This window comes from Columba livia, chromosome 2, assembly GCF_036013475.1.
Source record: "Columba livia isolate bColLiv1 breed racing homer chromosome 2, bColLiv1.pat.W.v2, whole genome shotgun sequence".
Lineage (NCBI taxonomy): Eukaryota > Metazoa > Chordata > Aves > Columbiformes > Columbidae > Columba > Columba livia.
Window position 1 is genome coordinate 3,516,217 of NC_088603.1, and position 17,805 is coordinate 3,534,021.

At 41.5% G+C, this 17,805-nt stretch overlaps 1 protein-coding gene across 22 annotated transcripts in view; it reads left to right on the plus strand.

Annotated features, from left to right (window-relative positions):
• Window positions 1-17,805, plus strand: part of OBSCN (obscurin, cytoskeletal calmodulin and titin-interacting RhoGEF) — a 201,708-nt gene that overhangs the window by 64,868 nt on the left and 119,035 nt on the right. For 20 of the 22 annotated variants that reach the window (XM_065050238.1, XM_065050239.1, XM_065050230.1 and 17 more), the window contains 12 exons: window positions 399-665; window positions 1,285-1,554; window positions 2,355-2,621; window positions 4,052-4,318; window positions 5,600-5,866; window positions 6,779-7,048; window positions 7,818-8,084; window positions 9,143-9,409; window positions 11,617-11,889; window positions 13,420-13,686; window positions 15,832-16,098; window positions 17,234-17,500. In XM_065050238.1, coding sequence (XP_064906310.1) covers window positions 399-665; window positions 1,285-1,554; window positions 2,355-2,621; window positions 4,052-4,318; window positions 5,600-5,866; window positions 6,779-7,048; window positions 7,818-8,084; window positions 9,143-9,409; window positions 11,617-11,889; window positions 13,420-13,686; window positions 15,832-16,098; window positions 17,234-17,500 — 3,216 coding nt within the window. The remainder of the gene's footprint in view (window positions 1-398; window positions 666-1,284; window positions 1,555-2,354; window positions 2,622-4,051; window positions 4,319-5,599; window positions 5,867-6,778; window positions 7,049-7,817; window positions 8,085-9,142; window positions 9,410-11,616; window positions 11,890-13,419; window positions 13,687-15,831; window positions 16,099-17,233; window positions 17,501-17,805) is intronic. The other 2 variants (XM_065050232.1, XM_065050236.1) reach the window with 2 other exon arrangements.

Here is a 17,805-nt window from a genome sequence, read left to right on the forward strand (position 1 = left end):
CTTTCTGGTGCATGTTTTAAAAGAATATAGCATTTAGTTTATTTTGTTTTAATTTTTGGTTAAACTTAAGCAGTGTGATAGAGAGAAGGAAGACATTTGAATTAACACACTGCTGAGGAACTCAGGAAATCTCAGTTCAGTCCCTGGCTGTGCCATAGCACTTCTGCATAGTATTGAGTAAATTGCCTATTATCTCTGCAGTTCAGCCATCCAAATGATAAAATAGGGATAAAAGAGTTTGCTTTCATTAGCTCTTCATGTGCTGTGTATTTAGCATCATGGATATTCCTGTCATTGTCCACATAACTGTCCAAAAAAGAAATAATGATAGTGAGTTTTTAACTGACATCTTTCATGGAAACTGTACTGATTATTATGTGCTTTTTTACTCCTTTTAGAGCTGCCTGTAAAAATTGTGAAGCCTTTGAGAGATAAGATTGCTCTTGAAAAGCATCGGGGATTCCTGGAGTGCCAGGTGTCTCGTGCCAATGCCAAAGTTAAATGGTACAAAAAGGATGTTGAAATTCACCCTAGCGACAAATACGAAATTGTGAGCGAAGGCGTCTATCGGAAACTCATCATCAACGATGCGGATTATGAAGATGAAGACACGTACACTTGCGATGCCTTTGATGACAAAAGCAGTGCTAATTTCTTTGTTGAAGGTAGTAAACCATTTTTTCCCCTCTAAGATGCACTGGAAGGAGGACTGATTGATTCAAAAAGCCCTTGTCATTTACTTTAAAAGCACAATACCACTTAGAAACTATTTTAATTCAGTGTTGATTTCTTCTGAAGTCCATTGATATTGATTCTTTTAGGATTATAAGGGTAGGAACATCGTGGGAAATGAATATATGGTACATTCTCCTAAGGTAATTCCAGCTCCAGAGAAGTTTATCAGATGTACTAGAGAAAGTTTGTTGTTCAGGAAAAGTTGCTGTAGCTATCCAAAGTCTTTTCTACTATCCATACCTGCATTTCAACAAATCTTCTTTTACATTTTATATAGTGCCAAGTGTTTGACATCAGAGTAGGAACATGGCTTTAGAAATAGCACTTGGAATGAAATCTGGATTCTCCTGAGGCAGTTTCACAGTGTCAGTGACTGTGACCAGCAATAGATGTTCATTTTTATGCAAAAAAATTGAAGTTTTAAGACCTTTTGAGACAATAAGTGCAGCATTCAAGTGCAGTAAAGATGGCATGAGTGTGCAGGGTGCAAATGAAAGAGTTCTTTCTTGTCTCCTAAATCCCTGCTTTCCTGTTCCACTCTTCATCCAGAGCAAGCCATTAATATTGTAAAGGAGTTGTGTGATGAGGATGTGACTGAGCCTGAAGAAGCCAATTTTGCCTGCGAGATATCCATCCCATCCGTGAAACCCCCCAAATGGTTTTTACGTGGGGAAGCCTTGCAGGCTGGCAGGAACATCATCATGCAGCAGGAAGGCACCATCCACAGGCTGACGATACTGAAAACCAGCACTGATATGACGGGCACTGTTCAGTTCTCCATAGGAAAATCAAAATCCACAGCAAACCTGCGTGTCAGAGGTAGCGTGATATGTCCTGTCTTGGGTTGTATAATGAAGGATCCTCCTTCTTGCAGAAAGTAATTTATCAGACAAACTGTCTAGTGTGAAAGTTCCACTGGCCGGAGTCTTGGAAATGTTTGTGTACCTGGAAGATCTGCTTAATTCTCAATTGCAAGTTGTGGGATGAGATGCTGGATGCACAAAAAGAGACAGCAATGTCTTAGGAAGGAATCTGATTAAATGAATTTGGTGTGCCTGGTATTCAAACCTGGTATTCAAATCTATTGAGCTAAAACTGTTTTGTTTGTTTGTTTGTTTCCTTCTTGACTTTGCCGAATAGGACAAAACAGATCAAATTTGCCAGGAGACTTTATTTTGTCCCATTTCTGAAGTAGACAAGTTTGATAGCTCATTTACTTAATCCACTTTGTCATTGATTTGATCTGGGGCAAAGCTTCAAGGCTTTTTATCTTCCGCTGTCACCATAGCGAATATCTCCGATCACATCCTGAAGTCCTTGTTTTGTCTTTAATTCTTTTTTACTGCCGTAAAGTCCTAAACTCAAGAGTGATTCAGTAAGCAGTGAACCAGAACTAGACAGTTAATATACAGTATTATCTTACAGAAACCAGCATTCTCTATAGATCATCACATTGGTTTGGATTCAAATCAAATAACTTCTGTAACAGAAACTGTAGCATCATCTGAGCAGTTCACAAAACAGTTGCAAACGTCATACATGAAATTAGTTGGCATGAAATACAGATTAGAAGCTTTCCTATTCTTCAGATAGATTATTTCTTCTTCCCTGCTTTGCAGATTACCACATACAGATCACCAGGAAGATGGAGGACAAGACAGCTCTGGAGCGCCATTCAGTCATCCTGTCCTGTGACTTCAGGCCTTCTCCAAAGGTTGTGAAGTGGTTCAAGGGCCACATGCCCATCGAGCCCTCTGAGAAGTACAAAATCAAGCGGGAAGAGCATTCAGCAGAGCTCAAGATTTTGAAGGTGAAGCCTGAAGATGCTGGTGTGTACAAGTGCAGGGCTGGAAATGCGGAGACCGAGGCCACGCTGACTGTGGAAGGTACAAGTGGTTTGCATGCCCCTTGCATAGATACGGGGAAGAAATTTTTTATGATGAGGGTGGTAAAACCCTGTCCCAGGTTGGCCAGAGAGGTGGTGGATGAACCATCCCTGGAGACATCCCAGGCCAGGCTGGACGGGGCTCTGAGCAACCTGAGCTGGTGAAGATGTCCCTGCTCATGGCAGGGGTGGCACTCGGGGAGCTTTGAAGGTTCTTTCCAACACAAACTATTCTGTGATTCTATGGTATCTTTATGGGTCAATATTTCACTCTTGGTTTCTTTTCTTGAGTAGAGGTAAATTCCCCTTTTGCTAATGTTGTATTAATGTGCTATCTTAAGTGAACTGACTATATTACACACTGTGCTGATATTCCATGATACTGAAATCCAGCACTTACCATGAAGTAGGTGATGCCCGTGGAAAGGCACCATCTGGGTAAGGCAGAAGTTCATGTGTCTTTCTCAAGGCACATTATTTTTCATTTCATCTGAGGAAACAGAACTGTGGTACTTCATGCTAAAAATATTCTGCTACAGGCCTCTGATTCTGGTGGTTATCATTTCCTGACCACCGTGTCAACTTTTATATCTGCTATACATTTGTTATTCATAATGATGTTCTACCTCATCCAGGTTTGGCATTATTTTTAGGCAGTTCTTCACCTCTGGTAAAACTGTAAGAAAAGACAATTGTTGTCATATTGTCAGCAAGACTTGGAGATGAGCTGCTGAATCATTTACAGAAGTCCAGGGAGCAGCTCCTGGTAATGGTTTGGCCTTGCAGAGGTTCATCCACATGTCAAAATGATTTAATATTCCTCAGCCCCCCTCTGAATTAGCCAGTCCTTGAGAAACAGCATTTCATGAGTGGAGAAACTGCAAAGAGAAACCTCTGAAAAAGACGGGAAAAGAAAATAATTCAATTCCTGTTGCTCCCTGAACCTGAGCAAGTTGCTTAATACCTTTGTACTTGCTGTTTGTGGCCAAAAGCGTTGTCTTCATCTCACCCTTTGGGACAAAACTATTGTCTTTATCTCATCCTCTCTATTTCCCTGGCAGTGAGTCAGGGTCAATTTAGTATAAAGAGTATGTGTGTGTGCCGTGATGAGCACAGAGGTATTGGAGCTCCGTGGGGTATTTAGGCATCACTGTAATGTTATTACTATTTTAGAAAGACTTACTTATATTTAAATTAAAAAGAAAAAAAAGGCAGAAGAATTTTAGGTGTAGAAAGATAATTGAGGTCTCCAGACAATATGGTATTTTTAATGGATGTTTTTGTGTTGGACCAAACCCAGAACCAAGTAAATGAAATGTAATGACCCATAGTGTACAGGAGACCAGATTGAATAATTTAATAAACTGTAAGCACTATGAAATCTACTTTTTTATGGTACAAGTGGTGATGGTGCACGTTGGTTTCCTACAGCCCGCAATGTAGAAGTACTCAAACACCTGCAGGACGTGGAAATTGAAGAGGAGAGTTCTGCTGTCTTCTCCTGCGAGCTGTCCCACGACGACGAGGATGTGGAATGGTTCCTTAACGGCACCCTCCTTTACACCAACAATTTCAATGACATCAGGAACGTTGGCAATTGCTACACGCTGACGATGAAGCACGTCAAGCCTGAGGATGCCGGCACAGTGACAATGAAGTCAGACAAGGTGTCAGAGAGCGTCCATCTGAAGGTGATAGGTGAGTCATGATCTCACACCTCCTGAATGTAAATAAGAGATGCAAAGGAGCTCTTATTTACCATATCCATGCAGAAATCATGCTCGTAAGCTTCACTTCTCTGGGGTCAATTTAAAAGTGCACAAGGGCTTCCTTCCAGTCTAAGTTTCTCCTGTAACTGGTGATTTTTATAAGACTGTTTTGGTCATCTGCCAAAACTTTCCATAGTTATTTTGTGTCCTTTTACTTGTCATCAGGATAGTCTCAAGAGCAATGGGGTGATGGTTTTAAACTAAAGGAGGGGAGATTCCGGCTGGATATGAGGAAGAAATGTTTTTCAGTGAGGGTGGTGAGAGCCTGGCCCAGGTTGGCCAGAGAGGTGGTGGATGAACCATCCCTGGAGACATCCCAGGCCAGTCTGAACAGGGCTCTGAGCAACCTGAGCTGGGTTAAATTAACTCTTTCATGTATCTGGAAACATGAGTGGGAAATGTTCTGAGCCATCATCTCTGAAAGTCAGCCTGAAGTCCTCTATATCCTCCTAGAGAATCATCTTTCTGATTTTCTTCACATTTTTCCTGACTAATGAGGACTAATTTGTCCTTCCCAGAGTATCTGAATAATTTGACTCTTTTACTCTGTCCACTTCGAGGCTCTGAAGGATTTTATCTTCCTTCTTTTATATCTGGTCAAAAATTTCCCACTTATAAAGATCTTTAGTGTTAAATATATTTTAAATTCGATGACGGGAATCAATAAAAAAAAGAAGAAGCAAGAGGAAAATGTTCAGGAAAGTGAGGAAAATGTGCAGCAAATCTTTTTATTGCTGCTTCTGCTTCAAGAAAAGGCAGTGACAACTCTCTGGATTTATAAGGCCTACAACCCAGTTACTTCTCTTCACACATTTTTCTTCCAACCATCTGACCCCTTTCTAGTTCTAGATTCCTGCAATGGGAAAGGACGCTCCTAGAGAACATTTCCTGCTTCTCCCCAATGCAGAAAAGTGCTTCCTTAAATCTAGTCTATCTTGTTGAGTAGTTACTCCATAGAAGTGTGAAGCTTCTGGCTTTCACTAGGGCCCAACATGACTTCTCCAAGCCCCATTCCATCTGATGGGGTCTCCTGTGCCTGACAGATGTCCCAACTCATTCCAGTCATGAGCTGTGAGACTCCTTTAGTTTCTGCATTGGTATCATCAGCATTGCCAAGGGTTTACTTAAGCTCTCTTTAGTTACTTGATAGCAACTTAAAATGTCTTAACCTAAATATCTTGGTTGTTCTGTTTTGTCTGATAACATTCAGAGAAACCTGCTGTCTTCATGAAGTCCTTGGATGATGTTTTTGGTGAGGAAAGAGGTGTGATTAAACTGGAATGTGAAGTCTCCAAAGAGAAGGTCAAACCTGTTTGGAAAAAGGATGGTGTGAAACTCACTCCTGGTAACAAGTATGAGCAGATACAGAACGGGAAGACCCTGTGCCTCCTTATCCATGACCTCGAAAAGACAGATGCAGGTTTATACACCTGTGATATTGGCACTGATGTTGCCAAGTCAAAGGTCAGCGTTCAGGGTAAGTATCGTAGATCATGGCAAATCAAGGGGTGTTGCAAATATGGGTAGGGTTGGTCATCTTCTCTCACATCTGTTCCTCAATGACCCTCAATGGTCTCCACCCTTGAACAGTGCTAACAGAATTTACCACATAACAGAGATGTTTGAACAATCCCTATTGCTCTTTTACAGAAGTATATCTGGTGTTTCAGTGAAATTCACGTGTTGATGTATTGGCAATGTTTCCTTCCTGAACATTGCTAAAGTTCCTCCCAGAAGAGTAACTAACTACTTTCTCAAAAAAAAAACAAAACAAAACAAAACAAAAAGCAACTTGTGTTTTATATGGTTCAGCTGTTAATTCAGAGTCAGTTGTGGGAATATAAGAGTAGGACAGCATTGAAGAACCCAGAAATTCAGCCTGTCCTCACATCCTTGTGGCTGTTTGAAGGAAAGAGGAATGCCCATGACTTCCAAACTCATGTTGATGATGGGATGAATTTTGAATTTGTCTGATTCTAACACAAGGAGGGGTAGGATGGTAACAAGTTAACAAGTTTAAACATCATATTTCTTATATCAGCATGGAGAAAAACCTCACACAACATCCCAGAGGCTTAATCTCTCACAGCTTTTCTCCCATCTTGCTTGTTGAATCTTGACTCTTCTCCACCGAATGAGCTGTTCTTCACGAAGTCCATCCAGAACAAACCACAAGAGTCACGTGTGCCTTTATCTATAGCTTTGTGGTGATTCTGAGTGGATAACACCTGAGAAATCCTCCTCATGTCAAATATATCTGTAAGGAATGCAGTGCTGTCCTGTCAATCCTGTATATAAAACAGTCTCATGAGCTAAAAATGTCAATGCTACTATTCATAAAACCCTTTTCTCTTTTTATTATCTTTTTTTTTTTTTTTTTGTCTTCCAGAACTGAACATTGGCATCACCAAACGGCTGAAGAACACTGAAATTCAGGAGGGAGAAGATTGCACTTTTGAGTGTATCTTGTCCCATGAAAGCATTGGTGACTTCAACTGGACGCTGAATGGGAACAAAGTGGGAAGTGGTGGGAGATTTAAAGTCTCGAACGCAGGGAGGAAATACACACTCAGTATCACAAACGTGATTCCTGATGATTCTGGGGAAGTCATTTTCACTGCCCGTGGTCTAACCTCCAAGGCTTCTCTCGTTGTCAAAGGTAATGAGATCAGGAAGGTTCTGGGGCTTGATTTCTTGGGTGTCTTTTCATAAGGTATGTCAGTAAATCATGAGGGCAAGCTCTTGTTATGACCAAAACAAATAGCAGCCTTCTCTGTCAGCCTTAGAACACTGAGATTTTACCCTAAAAACAAGGGAAAGGTGTAAAAATTTTATAGGTATTTGAGAATTGCAGAATGCAGTGGATTGTGTAATTGTACAGATAATTACTACCCAGAATATATGCATGTGAGATGATTCCCCAAAGCTTCCTAGGCAGTCAGTGGAGAGAAGAAACAGGTGGTTTTCATAGTTCATCATCCACTGTTAGATTTATTTAGGACAAAATAAATTGTTCCTTGAGACTCATTGCCTGTACTTAGCATATCACTGCTGGCTGTAGAGTGGCCCTGGAGTGGGTTCCTCTGCTATGGATCTCTATAGTGTAAATGTCTATATTTAATAAGATAGACTGGACCATAACTGTATATCTAAAGTAGTTTCAGTGACAACAAAATTACATTCCCTGAAATAGATGCATCAGGACAAGTCCTCAGTTCCTGTAAGCAATAATTAATATTCAGAGCCCATAACTGCAATTATAACATACTAAAGAGCAAGACTGCTTTTGCCCCCCTTCCTTAAGATAATATGAATAATTTACTGGGGAACGTGAAAACATACTGGATATTTGAATTGCAAAAACCCCAGTCATTTAGTGATCGTGATTTCTATTCAAAGTTCCCTTTATTTTTTTCCCCCCTCTTCAGAAAAACCTACTGAGGTTACAAAACAGCTGGAGGATAAAACATCAGCAGCAGGGCAGGACATCAGCCTGAGCTGTGAATTGTCAAAACCCGATGTGAACATCAGGTGGTACAAAGATGGCAAAGCAATCCGAAAGAGCCAGAAATATGACTTGCACCAGGAGGGAACACGGGCCATTCTGATCATTCATGACTCCACAGTCAAGGACAGTGGGGAGTACACCTGTGAGACAGAGGTCTCCAAAACAAAAGCCAGGGTCACAGTGCAAGGTCAGTTGAAGAATGCATTTGGGCTGGAAGGTACAGAAGCTGGGGTAAATAACTGCAACCTGTGGGAGATGTTCTCTTCTTCTCTTCTCTTCTCTTCTCTTCTCTTCTCTTCTCTTCTCTTCTCTTCTCTTCTCTTCTCTTCTCTTCTCTTCTCTTCTCTTCTCTTCTCTTCTCTTCTCTTCTCTTCTCTTCTCTTCTCTTCTCTTCTCTTCTCTTCTCTTCTCTTCTCTTCTCTTCTCTCTTCTCTCTTCTCTCTTCTCTTCTCTTCTCTTCTCTTCTCTTCTCTTCTCTTCTCTTCTCTTCTCTTCTCTTCTCTTCTCTTCTCTTCTCTTCTCTTCTCTTCTCTTCTCTTCTCTTCTCTTCTCTTCTCTTCTCTTCTCTTCTCTTCCCTTCCCTTCCCTTCCCTTCCCTTCCCTTCCCTTCCCTTCCCTTCCCTTCCCTTCCCTTCCCTTCCCTCTTCCTCTTCCTCTTCCTCTTCCTCTTCCTCTTCCTCTTCCTCTTCCTCTTCCTCTTCCTCTTCCTCTTCCTCTTCCTCTTCCTCTTCCTCTTCCTCTTCCTCTTCCTCTTCCTCTTCCTCTTCCTTTTCCTTTTCCTTTTCCTTTTCCTTTTCCTTTTCCTTTTCCTTTTCCTTTTCCATCACTAAACAGGACTGATTTTTAGTTTTCAAACTATCATGGATTAAAGGCTTTTAAAAGAAACCTCTGGAAAAACACCTTGTAGGTACTGAAGAATCCTATGTACTACATAATGAGCAAATCAAATTTTGCAGTTTGAGTTAGTCTTTTTTGAATTTGGGTGATCAAAACTGTGTGCAATCTACCAGATAAGATCTCACCAGCACTTGCACAATGGCATTAGACTTCCCAGGTATCTTCTGGAAATATTTTAACTGATATGCTCTGTGACATGAAGAGGACCTCATGATCTTAGATCCCCTCCATGCCTATATTCCGTGATTCTACAAGTGGGGGCGAAGCGGATTTGTGACCACTTTGTATGCACACGACTTGTTTGGGTAACAAATCTGTCTCTATGTATTTTTCTCTTTTTCCTTTCAGAAAAACCTAATTATTTTGTCAAGGAACTTTCAGACCTAAAAGTCGATGAAAATGGAAGCGCAGTTTTTACGTGCCAGAGCGAGAAAGCTGCATCCTCTGTGATCTGGAGGAAAGGCATGGCTGAACTCAGGGCTGGCAGGAAATACGAGATCACACAGAAAGGACAAGTCCTGCAGCTGACCATAAAAAACTTGGAGAAGAGCGACAGTGACACTTATACCTGTGACATTGGTGATGCCCAGTCCAGAGCCAAGCTAGTTGTGCAAGGTACGCATGAGAGGAACATGACTGTTCATCCTGTTTCTCCACCAGGAAACATTATATGCAGAGGCAGATCTATTTCTAAGCATATAGATAACAGATCTAACTGATTTCTGGTCTTTAGTCATGATATATATATACTACGCAGGACATGTGGACAAAAATATGGAGCTGGACATGCAGTGAAAGATCTGAAGTATTTTGGGTATGATTTAAACCCCAAAATGCTGACTTGAGGAGAGAGGCTGATGTTCCTATGTGAACATATGACGGACACAATTCATTATGCCTGCTATTAGAACAGGGAAGAGTTATTCTACTTTAGGCTTTTCTCCATCTCTTGATGCCTCTTTCCAGTGGCTTATAAGAAGGGACGGGTGAATGGGCAGTCCAGGAATTAAGAAGTCCAATTAAAGAAGTGCTCAACGTCCCTCTGCACTTCAGAGATGAAGGGTACAACTTAATCTCATAGAATCATAGAGTAGTTTAGGTTGGAAGGGACCTTCTAAACTCATTCAGTGCCACCCCTGCCATGAGCAGGGACATCTTCACCAGATCAGGTTGCTCAGAGCCCTGTCCAGCCTGGCCTGGGATGTCTCCAGGGATGGGGCATCCACCACCTCTCTGGCCAATCTGGGCCAGTGTTTTACCAGCCTCGTTGAAAAACATTTTTTCCTCATTTCTAGCCTGAATCTCCCCTCCTTTAGTTTAAAACCATCACCCCTTTTCCTATTACAACAGGCCCTGCTGAAAAGTCTGTCCCCATCTTTCTTGTAGGCCCTTTTTAAGCATGGAAAGGCCACAATAAGGTCTCCAGCTGAAAAGTACAACCCAAGCGACTTTTGTATGAAGCCACAGGCAGTAAATGAGCTGTGGTGGCCAATGCTGACAGCAGGACAGTGTTTAAGGGGAAGGAGTGAGGTCTGGTTGTTACTGCTCCTCATAGTTCCCTCACTGGAGCTCCAACTGGGAGAAACTCTTCAGCTGAAATAGATGAACTGAGGAAGCGAACAGAAGGAACCATTCAAGAATAGTCAGGTGGAGATGCAGTGTCAGTGTCCATTTATTAATTGTTATATTTAGCTATTAAAAACTCAGGGTAAAGCCAGACTCCTCCACCTCTTATCATCTACTAGAATAGCCTTGAGGAGCACAGAAGTGTGGTTAATCCATATCATGGCCTCAGGAGGTGAGCTACCTGAAATCACTGTGAAGTTTCTAACACCAGATTTTCTGCGTGAAAAAATACTTCTCTGTCACAAAGCTTAAGTAAAAATTCCCTGTGCTGGATTTGTAAGGAGGAGCAACATCACATATATTTGTATACAGTAATAATATTTATTTTTAAAATGTATTTGTAGTTAGATATCTATATCTATACAAACAGGTTTTCAGGGCTGTTTTTTGTTTCTTTTTATTGAAGTTGTAGTTAGACACTCTCTCCCCTTCCTATTGTGTTTTTGGTTAGACTAAGCTCAACGAAGGTGGAGTCTGAGTGCTCCTGTCCCATAGAAAACAAGTTGGTCTCTTCTCCCAAGTAGCAAGTGATAGGCCAAGAGGAAATGACCTCAGGTTGCACCAGGCATGGTTTAAATTGGATATTAGGAAAAAATTCTTCCCAGAAAGGGTTGTTGGGCATTGGAACAGGCTGCCCAGGGCAGTGGTGGAGTCACCATCCCTGGAAGTGTTTAAAAGGCATTTAGATGAGGTTCTTAGGGACGTGGTTTAGTGCTAGGGTTAGGTTATAGTTGGACTTGATCCTGAGGGTTTCTTCCAACTGAAACGATTCTATGATTCCGTAAATTATACTTTCCCTAGAAAAACAGAGGGGTTGTCATGGGAGGGGTCACCTGCTTAGTGATGTCTACAGCCCCGTGATGCTGTCAGAACTGCAGCCTTTAGCCTTTCCAGGTAATTCCATTAGGAGAAATTTTAAAACACTAGGTGTGCGTTGTACTGGCTACATGTTCTGCTATATGTCTTCTGGTGCTTTGAAGTCTTCATCCTATTTTGGTGTCTGTCCCGTATATATTATCTTCTTGTGAATGTTTTTTTTTTGTGTTCAGAAATGAGGGAATTGTGTTTCAGTCTTCTGTATCACGAATATGTTTATTTCTTTAAATACTCACATGGGAAATCTTGGAATTTTCCATATCAATTTTCATGCTAGAAGCTGAAGATTCCTGTAATTGATGTATTTATGTTCCTTTCAGGCCAGAAAGTGCTAATAACAGAAGACCTGGAAGATGTCACTGTGTTAGAAGGAGAATCTGCCATGTTCAAATGCAGAATTTCTCCTGTAGACTATAGCAAAGTGCAGTGGTTTTTGGATAAAACCCCACTCCATACCAATGAACTTAATGAGATCCAGTCTCAACCCGGTGGATATCACTTGCTAACGTTGAAAAAACTGTCACTGAAGGACTCGGGGGTCATTACATTTGAAGCTGGTGATAAGAAAACATCTGCCAGTTTGGTTGTTGAAGGTAATTCGATCATAAAAACTGAAGGAGAGGAAAGAATACGTAGAAATAAGTATGGGTTAATGTGGGTAGGTGAAAAAAAAAGAACAAAAATGCTACAGATTTGGCCCCATCATATCTATATATGTTCAAAAATAGCATTACCTATATAATGAAGCTAGGGCTGGGGCATGAACACTTTGTAATCCTGGACAACTCTCCATGTGTTTATTGGACCTTAGATGGGAATGTCATATTCTGTTGATTGTACTTTGGATGCCTCGCCCAGTTTTCCTTGAGCTGAGCCCATAGGGTGGTGATAAATGAGGAGAAACCAATTAGTTCAAGGAGGAAAAAAAAACAAACAAACAGTGTAACCAAAAAGTGTTTAATTGAGTTTTCATTGTTTGAAAGGCAATATTACATGTGTTTTCTGCTAGTCATTGTTGACAATTAATTATTTTCTCTGGAAAAGTTAAAACTGAGTAGCAAGGGGAAAAAATTCCAGACAGCCCAAAAGTACAGGATCAGAGAAGTGTTTTATTAGTGGAAACATAGATATTTCTCATTGCCCAGAGATGTAAACCACGCGGTCTCCACCGTGTCAGGTCACATTTCCATTCTTTTCGGAACCATCACATTTCTTGCAAATAACTGTTTTTCTTCAAATTTTGAAAATTTGCCCTCATTTTGCCATGCTGCAGAAATGCAACCAGTTTGTTTGGTTTGTTTAGCTTCATTTTATTTATTTATTTGTTTTGTTCTGGAGGCAAATGAAAGGTATTATTTGCAAACAGCTGATTCCTTTTGGTAGCAGTAATGTGTGATGATATGGTACCAAAACCAGATTTTGATTTTCTGATTGGATTTTTATGAATTAAAAAGCATTAAGCTAGGGGGGACAAGGCCTACCTTGGCCAATTTAGTTATTGGTATCTAGCTTAGGCTACTTCTATGAGTTGTATAGAAAGATGAGCACTTCCAGAGAGCAATTAATCTCTGTCCTAATGAACTATTTTGGAAGTGAACATCTGGTCTCTGGAGGTGTTTGTCATCCTCCAGAAGTTATAGACACAACCTATATGACCAGTCTGAACTACCTGCCTGGTTTTCAGATGATTCATATTGATGAGACCTGCTCTAGATGAGTGGCTTTCAGAAACCTCTATTGCACTTCACTTGATGCAGAACTAATTGTTCCACATTCAGTTAGAAGGTTCAAACTAATCAGCTCATGTGTAAAAAGACTTAGGAAAATTGTGTCTCTATCTTGTCTATATTTAGCAAGATGCGAAAGGGAATTTATGTTCTTCAACAAGCATATTTTCTTCTGAGGTTCTTCCAGATGGTGTTAGGTATTTACTAAACAACATTTTACAGCATAGCTGGTGTCTTCCTGAGGGCTTTATAGTCATGAACACCAAATTACTTGTTACTAACCCTGACCTGTAATTTTGGTACAAGTGATCTTGGATGTAAATCTCACAGATTACTTGTTATCTGAAAATCCACACCTCTTCTGAAACATCTCAGATGGTTTTTATGTGATTCTAGAGAAGCCCTGCATCTTCACAAAGGAGCTGGTTGATACTGAAGTCACTGAGGGAGAGGATGTGATCCTTCACTGTGAAACCTCCAAATCAGACAGCCCTGTAAAGTGGTGCAAAGACGGAAAGAGCCTTAGGAATTCTTCCAAGTATAACATCAGCCGGTCGGGATTTGAAGCCAAGCTTGTCATTCACAGGGCAGAAGAAAGAGACAGTGGCAGATATGAGTGTGAGGCTGGAGCAGCTAAAAGTAGTGCGGTTATTACTGTCAAGGGTAAGAACATTTGCAGTGATGGTTTGGGTCCTAACCTGTCGTCTAACGTTGAGGTCAGAGGAATAAACTGAAATGACAAAAATGCAAAACTATACTGGAAAGGAACATTATGTCTTTGCACCACAGAGGTTCTCATCAAGTCATACAGAACACACCTGCAGAGGTGATGGAATGTGAAATATCGAAATCCTTCATCTTACCTGGTTTTAGCTCTTTGAAAGCTAAATTCCTAAGATCTCTAGAGAAGAGAGCAATGGGTCAGTAGAAGACAGTGGGTGTCTCTATAGGAGATCCACCCACTCTAAGAGGTGATCCAGAAAAAAGATGAATCACCTTCTGAAGCTGTCTCCACTGGTGGCTCTCTCCAGGGAAGGAGCTCACACTCCCACATTTGTCTGGGTAATTGCTTTAGGCAGCCAAATTTTGGATGCATGACTCTCAAGAAGAGCGTGACCAGGCAGGAGGTGCTATCTGAAGGGCTGTTGTCTGAGCTGAAGCAGAATTTCTCTTTTTAAACACACCAGACTTTAGCGTGCTTCCCCGAGCACGTTGGGTAAGCACCAAGTAGGTCAATGTTGGACCTGAGCCGTGTCAGAACTGGGCTCATCTACTACACATTTTATAACCACTCCTACCTGTCTTGAGTCACTGCCCCAGCCCGAGGTTGAGCAGAGCTTGGGTTCTGTGAGCAAAATCGCTCATTCATGTGGGTAGGTTTGAGCAGGCACAGGCTGTGTTGAGCCTGACCAGTGGACATCCTGCACAAGGCTGGTATAACACACCGGGCAAGGGTGGATGGGAAGCTGCACCTGGATTAGAGAAGTCAGTGTGAACCAAAAGCATTTGGGTTGTTGGAATAGTCAACCCAAACCTCAGAGCATGAAGAGGGAAGGCAATCAGCACACAGTATTTATCTAGAGTGCAAAGAAACAAGCCAACTTTAGGTTGAGGTCTGTCATGCAAGGGAAGAGAAGAACTTGACAATGTAACCAAGAAGAGAGGTCATGGTTAGTGATCCCAATTTTCTATGTCTTTCTGTAGCGTGAGGATTTTTTTCCCAATACCCATTACACCCAAAAGAAAGTTCTGTGTAGACTTCATTAAGACTTGGATCTCAGCCATGGTGAAGAAAAAATGTCTGATAGAAACACATTCATGTTACACAACAGCCCAAATTCTCTCTTCACAGAGAAGCGTGTGGATGGATGTAGGATTTGAACACATGGATTTAGATCACCAGCAGATGTGAAGGAGTCAAGTCATAAGGATGCCCTGAGACAAATTACACTGCTGTAACTTTCCGTTGTCTATTAGGGTCACATTAGAACAGCAGAATGCAAAAATAGGAAAAAAAAGTCAGTAGCTATGAAACACTGAGTGTCCCAAACTAGTGTTAAAAGGGGAATAGAAGAATAGGCTGTAACTTTTCAACAGCCACAGGATGTAACTTTTCAACAGCCAACTGCATCACGGATTAGTGGCTGACCTGTATATTCAGAAGACAGAAAGAAATTGTGGGGTTTTTGTGCAATTTGTGCCTTCCCTACACTAGCTGACCTTAAAGCCTTGAATCCCAGGCTGTGGCAAAGCCTGCACAGGAATCTCCACAGGGACCCTTTCACGTACAGCTGTGCTTTCCTCTCTGTGTTTGCTTTGTGCTGTTTTTAAGTCTATATTCATGTCAGACAAAAATATGTCGTGTGTTTTTCTTTTTTTTTTTTTGTAATGACAAATCTATTCTGCTGGTCATGCCAGCAAGTGCTTGGCCATTTCTGTGTCCTCTGTGTTTTGTGCGAGTCGACCTCAGTCAAATTTTATGGTGCCAGTGGTCAAGTTCTGACCACCCATTTACAACACACTTAGTGTCATCAGTAGCAGTGCAGCATGTACCACTATTATTAATAATAATGACAGTAATAGTAGCAGCATCTTCAATAGTACAGGTAGTGGTTAAAGGGAAAATAAACATACGGTCTCAAATATTTTTTGTAGCCAGATGTTAGCTGCCAGAATCTGTTTAGTATTTGTTAGTGCTTTTCTGTTCCCATGCTTTTCTATCTGAATAACCAAGTCTGAAGCAAAAAGGGAAAAGTGATTTCCAATCTCATGTGTTTTCAAACATTTGCAATATTATTTTTTTTTCAGAAATACCAGTTCTTTTCAAGAAAGAGCTCCAAAACGAAGAAGCTAAAGAAGGAAAACAAGTCAAGCTGACCTGTGAGCTCAGCAAACCTGACACCCCAGTGAAATGGATGAAAGGAGACACAGTTCTCTATGCCAGTGAGAAGTATGAATTTAAGCAGCATGGTACTGTGGCAGAGCTCATTATTCGAGATGTCAAATCGGTAGACTCCGGGGACTATACCTGCAGCACCGGGGAACTGAAGACCACTGCTCGGGTGAAAGTAAAAGGTAGGCAGAGATACATTGCCATGCTTTCTTAATGCAGTAATTAATAGATCTATTGAAAAAAAACCAAACCGAACTAAAAACAAACAGCACTTCTTTTTGTGGCAGTGCCATCTACAAATTCATACATAAAATTTAAAGGTAATATTGCATACTCGTAAGCACCTGCATATATTTCTTTCACAGAATCTCACATCATGCACCTGCAAATTTAAATCTGCAACTTCCCACTGAGCAAAAAATAAATAATACAGAGAGTTCATTTTCTATACCCTATGTGCCATAGTTCCTGATCTATCAGCTATTGCAAATTGCAGATGGCCAAATGATGAATGTCTAGACCATCAAACTCCCCAAAATATCCTTTTTAAAGGCTCCCAGATGCCATTTGCACTCTCCAATGCCTTTAAATCGATACAGTACATTCAATAGTGTAGTATGTGCTGGAGCAGAAAGCAGGAGAGATATAGGTTATTAAAACTGTCTTAAAGCCCTGCAACAGCAGGGAATTCACTAGATGAGGATGCTCAGTGGACTCTGAAAGGGTCCTTATTAAAGATGAGAGGAAACTTCACCCAAACTCCTAGGAATCACCAGTGAGATGATAACATCTAGAGGACAGATTTCTTCCAGCTCTCAAGCAGAATCACTTTGACACCACACAGCCAAAGGAGGTCCCAGGGCTGCTCTGCTCATGTGGGAAAGGACTGGTTTTAAGAGGTCACAGCTATTGAGAGAAGGGAAAGGGGCTGGAGCACAAGTGTGATGGAGCGGCTGAGGGACCTGGGGGGTTCAGCTGGAGAACAGGAGCTGAGGGGAGACAGGGACACAAAGAAACGGCCTCAAGTTGCACCAGGGGAGGTTGAGGTTGGATGTGGGGAACAATTTCTTCCCCAAAGGGCTGTGGGGCATTGGAACAGGCTGCCCAGGGCAGTGCTGGAGTCACCATCCCTGGAGGGGTTTAAAAGTTGTGTAGATGAGGTTCTTAGGGACGTGGGTTAGTGACAGTGTTGAGTTAATGGTTGAACTCTGTGATCTTGAGAGTCTTTTCCAATCAAAATGGTTCTATGATTCTATCATGGGGCACTTGTACAGCAGATGAAGAGGACATGTCCTGATCCCTGGTTCTGTGTTCTAGCTGTGCCCGTCCTTTTTAAGCAAGCCCTGGAGAACACAGAAACAGAAGAGGGGAAATCTGTCTCCTTGCGCTGCGAACTCAGCAAAGCTGATGCCACCGTGGTGTGGAAGAAGGGAGAAGCTGCGCTCCAGGCAAGTGCCAAATATGAAATGAAGCAGAAGGGGACAGTGGCAGAGCTGGTGATTCATAATGCAGAGCCAGAAGATGCGGGAAGATACACCTGTGACACTGGAGACCAGCAGACCACAGCCCAAGTCAAAATCCATGGTAGGAATGAGACACCTGCTTGTGACCATTTGTTGTTGTTCTTGCCATGGTCCTGCTACTCCTGCACATTTATAATGAGTGTTCAGGAAAAAAAAAAGGATCACTACAAATGAAAATCAGCTCTGGCTGGGTCCATTATGTTCCTTGCTTTCTAGGGCAATAATTTTATGCTAAAACATAACAATCAAATATCTTTGATAACAGGATACATTGCCATTCTGCTTTCTGCTCTGGATAGAGGTGCTTGTCTGAGCTCTAAGCCAGGAGGTAAGAAGGGCCTCAGCTACACATTTGGTTAAATAGGC